The 12315-nt window shown below is 46.2% G+C and overlaps 1 protein-coding gene across 8 annotated transcripts in view; it reads left to right on the top strand.

The window, feature by feature from the left end:
- The window catches only part of gab1 (GRB2-associated binding protein 1), a 45179-nt gene extending 37814 nt beyond the window's left edge, over positions 1-7365 (top strand). For 5 of the 8 annotated variants that reach the window (XM_076032867.1, XM_076032914.1, XM_076032905.1 and 2 more), the window contains 5 exons: positions 2242-2334; positions 3585-3678; positions 4246-4369; positions 6427-6555; positions 7046-7365. In XM_076032867.1, coding sequence (XP_075888982.1) covers positions 2242-2334; positions 3585-3678; positions 4246-4369; positions 6427-6555; positions 7046-7207 — 602 coding nt within the window. In that variant the 3' untranslated portion in view covers positions 7208-7365. Of the gene's footprint in view, positions 1-2241; positions 2335-3584; positions 3679-4245; positions 4370-5741; positions 5818-6426; positions 6556-7045 lie in introns of those variants that run through there. The other 3 variants (XM_076032881.1, XM_076032889.1, XM_076032923.1) reach the window with 3 other exon arrangements.
- The last annotated feature ends 4950 nt before the right edge of the window (positions 7366-12315 follow it).

Raw genomic sequence — 12315 nt, 5'->3', positions numbered from 1 at the left:
TTTTGTGTGTGCATGCGTAGCTGTGACGAGGCTCACGCTGTGTGCGTCTGTCAAGGTCCTGCTGTGGGTTGGATGTCTGCTGAGCGTCCTTCAGCTGGCTCTGTCCTCGCTAATGCAAACAACTGAGCACGCTTCGTCTACTGCTGCTCTCTGCGCCTGGCTCATGGTCACATGGCCATCTGTGTGCAAAACTACATCATCATTTCTACCCGTTCACATCGCAAGGTTTTCACAGGGTTTAAACTTTAAAGAGTAAGCTGTAGCTTAGCTTTGTTTTTTCTCCTATTAATCCTTTTTTTTTTTTTACAACCTGGAAATTGGCCCTTGGTTTATGTCGAATGCCACTGATTCCCCTCGGCGTCCCTCCTTGATCAGCTCCCGTCCACTTCTTGATGAATTGCCTCAGTCCAGTCTACATCCTCTTAAACCCAGCACAGTAAGCTCCTTGTCAAAAGCACTTTTGTCCTGAGCTCCAGAGGGCCCCTGCAGACGCTTTGGGAGGGGACAGGGGTTAGTGGGGGGGAGGGGCGGTCCCTGTGCCACCGAGTGACCCGGGCCCTCAGTGGTCACCTCCATCCCCTTTGTTTGCCTCGTCTGAATGGCTCTTTGATGAAAGGCCCCCGGGGGGAAGTGGAATCTGGGCGCATGAAGTGGCCGTGCAAAGGGCAAAATGAGGGGATAATGCGAGGGTGTCAGGGAGCCGTTTCTAAAAATAGATTTAGATTAGTGACGTCAATTCACGTAAATGCCACCAGATGAGATTTAGTGTATTTCTGAGAGGTACAGTGTTTGTTAGTGTGCCCTCTGAGTCAGTCGTTCATTAGTGATAATTCTTTCAGTTTAAAACAAACAAACAAAAACTTTGATTGTCATCGTTATCATCCAGATGTATTTCATATATAAGATACATCACTTTTTTAAATAAATAAAAAAGTGATGTATCTTTGATACATATATATATATATGTAAATATGTATATATATATATATATATATATATATATATATATATATATATATATATATATATATATATACATATATACATATACACATATATATATATATACACATATATATTTCAACAGTAAAATAAACTCTCCCTGGACTCTCAAACTTAAACCCTAAATAATTAATTGCAGAATATTAGACTCTACAGCACTGCACCGCTGCCCTAAAATGAAATGACTGAACCAGTGAACTCCCCGACTCTCCTGAACTGAAAGTGTGGAAGCCCCGACTAAGTTTGGAAGCAAAAGCTGAGAGTTTTCTTTCATTGCTCAGGATGTAAACAGAGCTCTAAATACACTGTTTGCCGGAGAGTCTTTTGCATGGTCATTTACAGAAGGCTGCTGCGCTGTAGTAATAGGATGGAAAATAAAGCTCTGAAAAATAGCTATAATGCCGTTACCCTTTCAAGGGTAACGGCATTATGCACACATTGAACATGTGTGCACAGTCCAAAATAACACACAGAAACAGACTTCATTATTTATTTTCTGATATAAATAGTAAATACCACTGCTAGCAAGTGCTGACGTGCAGTTTGGCTCAACAAAAGAAAAAACTTTTTCCAACAAATTATGTAAAAAAAAAACTTAAAAAGAAAAATCCATCCACCATGAGCTATGCAGAATATTTCCTGGAACTAACTCAACTCACTAACTGTCTGTGCTGATGTTGTGTTCACTTAACTCTCCGCTTCAGCGTCCTAAACATCTCAGTAGCATGAACTTTCATTTTTTTTCATTTTTATTAACTCCACAGTCAAATCTCTTTCACCCAACACATTTCACCTTTGCCCTCTGAGCCTCCCTGCAGAAGTGTTTTCACCTCACTCAGCTGCAGCATGTTGCCGCTCTGGCAGCTCCTCCGTCTCGTGCACAACACGCGAGCGAGCGCTCTCCTCGGCGCTCCTCGGCAGCCTGCCGTGCATGCGCAGCTGCCGTGTCGGTCCTTGTGTGGGAAGGTGTGGTGCATGGAGCGAGGTGCATGTTGGACACTGTGGTTGTGGGCCGTTGTCATGACAATGATCGACAGTCTCTCTGATTTAAAAATGTGCCGCGCCAAAATCAGGCGAGCGGGTCGTCTCCAGGGGCCATCTGGTCCTTGCTGGCTTTTGCATGGCCTGGGTGTGGGGTGTGGGGGTCGGAGGGGGCAGCTGTCGCAGTGTACTGTTGTGATCTTCCGAAAATTGAAAAGGAAAAACTGTAATAAGCCCCGGTTTTCTTTCACCAATCAGGTCAGAGTCCTAAAATAATAAGAGCTAAAGGTGTCGGTTTAGAGCGAACTGACTCTCAAACCGTAGGTGAATTCCCGAGGGGACGCCGCAAGGGTAGGTACTCCGCCACGCCGCCACTGTGTGTCTGAACAAACTTTTCCACTCTCTGACCCTCCCCTTCCCTCCACCTCCTCCCCCCTCCACTCCAAATCTCCTCCTCATCTTGACTCTTTGCATGCCCCTAGTGGTCCGTCTCTGCTGGGACCGCCAAAGATTAACTGATCAATGAAATGTGCTGGTAATCACAAGTTGTTAAAAAAGAAGGGAGGGTGGTCGGGGTAACGGCGGTGCCGTAGCTGCTGTTTTAATCAAGTGTGACTTGTTTACGCAGCCAGCGGGAGAGTGGTGATTAGACACCTGATGCAGGAGGGTGGGAGGATGGGGGGGGGGCTGTTTCGACTAGATCCACTTCTGGGGCCGCGTGTAAATAAAAAAACAAAAACAAACTGCCATTTAATTTCACTTTCCTTTCATTTCATTTCATCTTTTCCGCACACACGGACTCATGATTAACTCCCCGCGCCTCCGTCGTAAATAACCTCACGCCGAGCGCGGTTGCGCACACTGAGATGTTGCTCCACATGAAACACTACCTGGGCTCCGGAGGCGGCGCCTCTGGAGGAAATTGAACAACGATATTATCTAAGGAAATGGACAAACACCCGTAACGTCTGGCCTCCTGCATGTGTACAAACAGTCTGTGCCGCTAGATTTCTTTTTCTTCTTTTTTAACAAATCTGTAGTTTTATATATATTGAGTCAGTAATAAAAGGCCTCATTGATTTGCTTTATTTCTATGATTCGCTTGCTGTTTTCAGGCAGGATTTAATGGCTTTGTTTGTTGGGAAGCTGAGGTTTAAAGAATGATATAACTTAGTTATATCATTCTTTTTATGTCATTTTAGATGTATCTAGGAAACGAAAGAGACACTGCAAATATACACATATATTCTCCCAAACATTTTTAAAGTAGTGTCTTTAAATTCATATACCCAATTGTTAAATCTTGAAGTTTTTGGCATTGCAGAAATAAACATTTGTATGTTAGAATGCAATATTATTGTTTTAAGATGATTTTATTTTTTTTAAGCAAAAATATAAAGAAATGGGATGAAGTCATTACTATGTAAAAAAAAAAATAGAAATAACCTTTTATTTAATATATTAAACCTCTGGAGCACAGACGGAACTTTTCTGCTGGACTGTCAGCAACTCTGATGTGTCTTGTGTGTGTGTGTGATGCGTACCTGTGTGTGCGCCGCCACCACCACCGGAGACTGACTGCCCTGTGTGCCTTGCTTCAGGAAGACCCGCTCCACTAGAGATCAAACCACTGCCAGAATGGGAGGAGCCGTGCACGCCGGTCCGCTCGCCTGTCACGCGCTCGTTCGCTCGAGAGTAAGTGTCCTTATTTTTTCCTCCACAACGCTAACAATCGCGCAGGTGTGTTCACACTAGTCGGCTCCGCTGGAGGGCCCGGCTCTCTTTTTGTTGGCATTGAGGACAGATGGAAGAGGCTCTTCTCTTCAGTTTTACTCCCTAGCAGGAGCACAGACCATAACCGTTAATTGCTTCACTGAAGCATTTAGGGGTTATAAGCAGCCGTTTACGTTAATACTTGCATTGAAAATAAACCACATGGTAAAGGGCTGATGGTGTGAACATTCCTCCTCTTATAGAGCATAGTGTTGATATAACCTCAGCCATAGACACTAACACATCATGCATTACTGTAGCCACCACAGTAGCTCCGCCTCTGAGACGGGAAGCTGTTTGCTAATCTGGCTCAGCTGTTTCTGACGTGTGTGTTACGTGTAATATTTTGTGTGTGTGTGTGTGTGTGTGTGTGTGTGTGTGTGTGTGTGTGTGTGTGTGTGTGTGTGTGTGTGTGTGTGTGTGTGTGCGTGTGTGTGCGTGTGCGTGTGCCCGTGAGTCAAGTGTGTAAACCCTGTGAATGCTGCTCAGTTTCTCTAGGTTCCCAATGCCGACGAGACCGCCGTCGGTGCATAGCACGGCCTCCAGCACTGACTCCGAGGACTGTGATGAGAATTATGTAGCCATGGTGTCTAATATGTCCGCCGATGAACCAGTATGTAACACAACACTGCCCCACTGTCAGTACACGTCACTTCAATCACCGATAATGCAATGCTGTAAAATTGTGCAACTTAAAGTTTGGTTTTCATTTTCGTTTTTTTTTTTGCTTTTTGTTTTTTTCAATGGAAGCATATCGCTGTCAGCCATAGAAATAAAGGAAGTAAAGTATCACGAACTGAAACTCTTCACAACTCATCAGACCGCAAACGCTTTCGGCTGCAGTTGGTGCAGCTCGCGTCCACGACGGCCTCGGTCGCCCTCAGCAGCCCAGCCGGCCTCTGAGAAACCAAGCGGCCAGCAGGGGGCTCCGGCCCGCACTTCCTACCGCACGGCCCCAGAACCCATCTGGGTGAACGCAGACTTATGAATATACCATCGACCACATTGAATAAATGCAGCCCCCTGCCACGGCTCCTCCTGAGCGTGAATTGGAACCAAATGGAATTGAATGCGACACATTTCAGCGATCGCCCTTAATCTCCCTCCGCCTGGAGATGAGTTTCATGTTACCCCAACATGAACGATGGCGTTGGAACTTCCACCAGTCTCACCAGACGCTGATCTGCTTGTTTATTTCTATGGCGGCGCAGCGATACTCTTCCACCACTCGCGTCCTTGTGCGATTTGCTGAGGATGTGCGTTGGAGCATAGCAAGGCCATGAAGCCTCTTGCACAACACGTGCACCCGTGAGCACTGTAGGTCCTGTGAGAAGAGTGTTTAGGCCTCTCCCACCGCGGACAGCGCCAGCAGAGTCAGCAGTGTCAGCAGCGCGGCGCATCAGACGGACTCCTCGCCTCCTCGGTCTCTTTCCTTTGCAGTCCCTCCACCCCCCCCACCCCCCCACCCCCTCTCCACTTTGCTTCTTTCATTCTGTTTTTCTGCTTCTGCTTCTTCTGCTTTTCAGGTGTTTGCTTCTTTGTAAAACCCCCAAAAATGCTGATTTTTGTCAGATTTGCTTCCCTCTCTGTGGTTCAAAGATCCTGTTTTTGTGTTCTTGGTACAGTCTTTTCAACATTGTCAGATAGGCCCTTTAAATCAGTTTCCTATTACGTCTGCAGAAAACAGAAGTCATTTGCCAGTTGTTTCTTCCTTTTGCAAGCAGTTTGGGTATCACATGAATCATTTTTATTTCCCTTTCTGTAACAGCTTAACCCATTTCCAGCCTCTGCTTTGATATTTTCCCCTGGCTTCCTGTGCTTTATCACCTACTTTTCTTTCTTCTCTCCAGTTCTGTTGCTTTGGCGACTCCTCCGAGCTCTGGCTCCGTTTGCTTTCCTTTCCTTGAGTTTCGTTCTTTGACCATTTGCACTTTTTCTTTCCTTTTTTTTCCTTTGCACCCTCCTCCATTCCCCGCTCTGTGTAGAGAGGAGTCCTTCTACTGCACTGTCCCCATCACCCCTGTAAAGAGGGAGGTGGAGGAACTAAACACCCTAGAGGAGGTGAGCCAGGACTGTGTTCAGGAATTAACCGCAGAAAAGAAAGTCACCGAGCGCAGCACGCGGCGTTCACTCTTGTTAGCTCCTCAGCGTCAGCCGCATTGAGAGATGATGTATTATCACTTGTTGTTCTAGTTTAGTGACCATCCTAGTTCAAGTAACTACACTGCACTTGTAGTTAGAGATTAACACGTCGCATATGGCCTTGTCACAATACCATATCCATATCCAATGCTATGTCACATGTCATGGCCAAAGCAAAGAAAATGATGCATAGCATGTTGCAGAAACGCCTTCAACCCAATGTATATTTTTTAACATGACAGTTGACAGTTTCAGTTTGAATTTATCTGTAATCATCACCTAAAATCACCCCTTGTGCTTGTTTTTGAATCCACAAATCTTGTGAATATTCTGAAAATGAAAAAAAGTTCTTGGCCACCCACATTCCGTCCCATCAAACATCAGAATTCCTGCCATCATATGTCGGCTATTGTGACAACGTCGTTAAAGTACACCAAACACACAAGCTCTGTTTCCGCGTGGACGCTGCTGGTCTCTGTGTCCTCCTCTCCCCTCACCACTGAAACGCTCCCTCCCTGGCCTGTGCAGAACCTGAAGCTGGGTGCGCCCATGACTGCGGATGGTGGGAGTAGTCCTATGGTGAAGCCCAAGGGAGACAAGCAGGTGGAGTACCTGGATTTGGATCTGGACCCCGGCAAGTCTACCCCACCGAGGAAGGTACGTTGGCCAACACTCTGAACTACTCGCTACTTAAAGGCCCTGTGAAATCCACGCATGCATTGTTGAATGAGTTTTTAGTGTTTTCGTGGTGATTTTCCTTGGGTTTTCTAATGCAAGACTTACTTGAACTACAAGGAACTGGAACTAGAAGTGACTCGGCACCTGCTTAGTAGCCTTTACTCAATAGTGGACACCCAAGGACACTTTACAGGAAACAAATGCTATAAGGCCACAGTTGAAAGCTACACAAAGGAAATATTAAGTAATAAAAAATTAAATGAACAAAAAAATGAGATGAAACAACACAGGTGAGTATCTGGAATGTGCTCCCCAGCACAGTGCAAGTTTACCGTCTTAAACAACATTAGCCTTCATTTTTTATCATGCGTTTTCCTGATGCCTGTCTGTCGTTCCGCGGTTGTGGAAACGGCCGCTGGGCTGCTCACATGATCTAACTAACTGGCCTTTTCCGCTTCCTCCTCTTCAGTCGAATAAAAACAACGGAACTGGCATGGCGCCGTCGGACGAGCGCGTGGACTACGTGGTGGTGGACCAGCAGCGGACGCAGGCGTTGAAGAGCACCAGGGAAGCCTGGAACGACGGCCGCCAGTCCACGGAGACGGACACCCCTTCCAAAGGACCCAAGTGACCTGGCTAGCACAGCGCCTCTCTCCAAACCCCCCAGACTGTTGGCTGCCTTTTTTGTGTGTGTGTGTGTGTGTGTGTGTGTGTGTGTGTGTGTGTGTGTGTGTGTGTGTGTGTGTGTGTGTGTGTTAACACTGCGGCAGGCTGTGGTTCGTGTTTTCGGGACGGTCCAGTCGTCGCTTTGACACCTCGGTGGAAAGATTTCCTGGCGCACGAGAGCCGGTGGAGTTTCAAAGCCGCCTCACCTGTCTGGGCTTCACACCCGCTGAGCAAGCGCGGACAACACTGTGGGTGTGCGTGAGTGTATGTGCGTGTGTGTGATAGAGAGAGAGAGAGAGAGAGAGAGAGAGAGAGACAGGAGAGTTGAGCCAGGAATAAGCTGTATGCAGAAAGAGAGCAGGGCAAACGACAGGCCTCGTCTTTGGAGTTCCACTTGACTCAGACTGTAAACATTCAGTGCCTCTCACATTCACAAGGAGTGTCTTCTTTTTTTTTTTGCCCTCCCTCTTCCTTTAATTTGTCACTGGCCCCAGGGAGATCATCCAAACTTTACATTTCATTAAGATAAAACAGCGTTTGATGTCCCTTTTGGAGCGCGAGAAAAAAAAAAAAAATCATGCGCTAATTTGATCACAGCGCAGAAGCGATTCCGCTTCCCCTTCATCATGTTGATTCTACTGTTTCTCCTGTGAAAGTGAGCCAGAGCTTTTACGGCTGATGTCAGGTCAGTAAAGTAGGAGTCCGCCACTGGAAAACCCTTACCCCCCCCCCCCACAGCGTTCCAATAATAATAATAAAAAAAAAACATGCAGTTGAACTCGTCTATTTTTCAGCTAACTGCTCAGCTGAACTCCCAGGTTCGGGTTCAATCCACTCAACATTTGATCCGATTCCCCCTTTTTTTTTTGCTCTGCGTGTGGAGACGCTTCGATCCGTTGTCGCGGAAGTGCAAAGACTGTACAAAAGTGTTATGTATATAAACAAGAAGTGTCCTTTTTATTTGTTGGGAATATCCAGCGTGTTTGACTCGAAAGGTATGTGGATTCTGCAGGGTGGAATCCTGTGCCCCGTCGCAGAGGGCATCTGGACTCGAGCTCAATGAACGAATTACTGTGAGTTTTTTTTTTCTTTTTTTCTTTTTTTTTTATAGAAAAAGAGCGTGACAGGCTTCTCAATAAGTTATGCAATGGTATCAGACTTAGGCTAGCAGGAGAGAAAAATCAGGTACTCTTTATAAATGCAAACTAATACGACAGTCAGTTGTTTGTTTTGTTTGTTTCCTAATTTATTTCTCGCGTCACACGGCCAGTGGGCGCGGCGTCCACTTCCTCGCTCAGTATTGAAACGCGCCCGAGGAATATTTTTCGCGCAGTTTGACTTGCCGCGGTCAGCTGGTTTACAAGTTTGTTAATATTCCTCACCTCCTCTCCTCCTTCAAGGTTAATTTATTTCAAACTGAAGCGGGAAGTTTGCTGCGCCGCTCAGTCGACTTCAAACGTCTTTCGTGGACGGTGAACAAAACTTTGCGTCTGCGTCCAAACCGCGCTTCACTAACCCTCACTCGCTCGCTCAGAAGCCCTAAGCATGTCCTGCCACCAGTAAGGTAATTTTGCTGTACATATTTTTTGTTGTTGTTGCCATCAATTAGATTCAAAATGTATCATTTGAAAAATGTGCCTACTAAAAAGTCCTCTTCCTCCTGCTTCACTCTTTACTTGATCACAGCCGCTCTGTGATACGGTCTGCAACGCTGAGGATGCTTTAGGCTATCTTTTTTAATGAATTTCAACAGAAAATGTAAATTTAAAAAACGTGAACTAAATAAAAATCAAACCTCTACTGACTGTGTCCTCTTAATTGAACGCCCTCTGTGTTGGTAGTTGTTGTGGTGCCTGATCATGGATGTGAATGGACTTCACTCCAGGAAACCGGAAACTCCTGCATCTGGAACTTTTGTTGTGGTTCATATAATATCAAATATTTAACAAGCTTCCAGATTTCACCCTTAAACTTACCTCTTAGTTTTATCAGAATGGCTTGAATACTTTTATTGAATTGGCCAAAAGTTTCCATTTGAGGAAGGTCACCTTGCAAGAGGATCCAAAGCCTCTGCTCTGGTTTTGCTAAAAGTGGCCAGCAGGTGGAGATGTTGCTTCAATAACCGCGTGGCTCCTTCCTCCCCGTGGCTTCCCAATTGCCCACACCCCTTTTATTGCAGTCGCTCCTCTTAACATCCTCTTCTCCGAGGCTCTGCAGTGCTCTGCCATTACATATGCAGGTTCCTCACCGTGAAACCGACGGGCTGCGCTGCTGTTTTCTGGGTTTGCTGCTGCAGTTAAGCCGCAGCTCCGCATTGTAAAGCGTAAAAATATGTGAGTTTTGTTCAACCCGAATGTGTCAAACTTTGAGGCAAAGCTTCCCACGGTGGAGTCCAAAGGACGGAACTTCTCAGGACATCATGCAGTAGTAAGTAAGTAAGTGGAGGCTGCAGTTTACAAAGTACAAAACACATGTATGGCTGAATGGTTTTTACAGCTAAATTACATTCTACTCTGATATTCAGTTTCTTTCTGTTGCTCTCGTATCCTTTAGATACACGTCATCTTCAAAGGTCTCGCATCATTTACCAGTTCAAATCTTTATTTTCCTTCCCTGACCCCAGTAGAATAGCCTGTCATTTATAAAAACCTTTCGTTCTCATGAAGACTGCACGATTAGCCCAAATTATTAAACTGATCCTGTCCTACACCTTCCACATCTCAGGAAGGGAACAAGACCAAAGTGGCCACAAGACAGTCCCAGAGGTTTGAACATCTAACCAGGGCTCTGCTCACGAAGCTGGGAAGCCATATCAGTGCCCTTTGTGACATCACAACAGGCCAAGAGGTGGCAATCCAAAGATTTAAAGGATCGGCTAGGCTGGTAAAGCGAATCTTGCACGTGATGAGACGTTTGAAGGACTTGATTGAATGTCATTGCTGTAAAGGAGTGACACGTAGCAGATTGAAACCCATCAGGCAGCTTCATGCTTTGTCGGAATGAAACTTTATGTTCTTCGTGCCGTGTTGTTGAGGGATGACAGATCGGCATATGGCAGCTGATAGTTGCTGTATTTTAAAGGCTGCACCGGCGGCTGTGTTTCATGCTTGATGTGGAACATGTGTTGCCGGTGCTGGGTGTTCTGTGAAACGCAGCGTCCACCTCCATGTGGTCCTGTGTTTTCAGCACAGCTTGATTCGTAAATCAAAAAAAATTAGTTTGAACGTTATACAGTTCCAGCGAAGACGCTTAACTTAGAACCATAATGTGCTACATTGTACCTGTTTGCTCTCTCTAACACATAAAAAAACTGTTGTTTATCCCCCACAACCTTAAAACTAACAGCCTTGAAGAATAAAACACAGATGTTCCAGCTTGACAGGTGTAGTGCCAAATCAGTCGACAGCACCAAACACTGAATGAGAAACTCCGATTTTTTTAAGCAGTCAGTGTTTCCTCCTTCCACTCAACAGCCTTGAGCTACTTTACCAAAACGCAGAGTCAAGCGTCTAATCGGCATCAGCTGCGCGACACGGAGGTGGTTGTGTTGTTGGAGAGTTAAGAATTTGCCCGTTTGCTTGCGTCTTGTGTTCCTACCTACACAGTGGTAGTTGGTGTGCAGCCCCGCGGAGCCACGCTGTGTCTTTGGCAAAGTGTGAGTAATGGAGCAGCCAGAGCTTCTCTGACTTCTTAAAAGGGCCAGCAGAGTAATTATGAGGCCGCTCAGCGCTTGTTTCTGGGCGGCGGGGAGCCGGAGAGCTTTATTGGGCCTCGCCGGTTCTCTTGGGTCCTTCCCTGATGGGAGCAGTCTGTTAGTGGGCCGGCGGGCGGGGAGGCAGGGAGGCTAGACTGGGAGCTGAGCAGCACCGGGGACGTCCGTGCTTCTATTTCAGGACTTTTGCTTTCATCAGCGTGAAATTGTTGCTGCTGCTTTTTTGCCCACGCCCATTGTGATGTTTTGTTAATGCGCGCAGCCTCAAACGTTGAAGGAGACCACGGCCGGTGTAATATTCTTTTTGATATTTACTGCATTAGCGAGAGGCCCATTGTGTTGCAATTTGGTGGGCAGTATATCACTGATTACCACGGAAGGATGCACTGCAGGGATGTGCATTCAGTAAAAACACTTTGTATCCCTGTGCACTCCTCAGAGTGACTTCCTTTTAACGCACCCTGGATTATTGTGCAAGAATTTTTATTTATTTTTTTATAAATACATTTTTTATTTTGCAAACTAAGCAATGACGCCCTTCTAAAGCATTACTTCACTTCTACTTTCAAATAGAGCCGACGAAATGGGCAAAGTGATGATTTTGTTTTCCAGAGGTGTGTGCTGGCTGATCATCTCTGGCCTTCCACTGCTGACCAACTGTAAAGGTCTTGAGATTCGACACTTGATTCATCATCTTTCCATTTAGAAAGCTGTGATCAATCAAGTGCAGCAAGTGTGCAGACACATCCTGACAATTTGGTCTGATCTGCACAAACTTGATCACAAAATTTTCTGTTCAAAGCAGTTTGAGTTTAGAGCGGAACAGTATAAACTGCAGCTGAGTTGAGGTTCAGGCCAAAGTTGATTCCTGTTGTTGGATTAGGCTGCGCAAGAGAATTGTGTGCGTGCATGTGGGCGCATTCATTCTCTGGCCAGATGTTCACGCACTCGGATGGCTCGTATCTGTGCCTGACAGTTGGTTGAACTCGGCACAGACGCGCACGTCTCTCCGGATCAACGACCCACAATCCTGGATGCACTTTTGATCGAATGCATCTCATTACAGTTTTTCCTGGCAGCTCGGCATTTAGTCATTGTTACTTTTGTTTACCACATCTGTCGCTCCGCCTCATCCTCCAGTCCTGGCAGCCACTCTGTCGTTCTCTCAGGCCTCAGCCCACTCCGTCATTCTCTCCTCGAGCCCACGTGTCAGCGTCCTGCCGTCTCCTGCGTTTCTACGCTACCTATTTTTACAACCTCTGACCACGCGCAGGTCGAGCACACGGCATCTAAAACAATCAGCATTGTGCCGGCGTTGCTCTCAAAGACAGTTTCCTCTTCCTTCTCTGATACTCAGCCAC

The sequence above is a fragment of the Nelusetta ayraudi genome, unplaced genomic scaffold (assembly GCF_046127955.1).
Source record: "Nelusetta ayraudi isolate G7.1 ecotype Tasmania unplaced genomic scaffold, CSIRO-AGI_Nayr_v1 ptg000004l, whole genome shotgun sequence".
Classification (NCBI taxonomy): Eukaryota; Metazoa; Chordata; class Actinopteri; order Tetraodontiformes; family Monacanthidae; genus Nelusetta; species Nelusetta ayraudi.
Note: the sequence above shows the minus strand (reverse complement) of the source record. Positions and strands in the feature narration are given on the sequence as shown.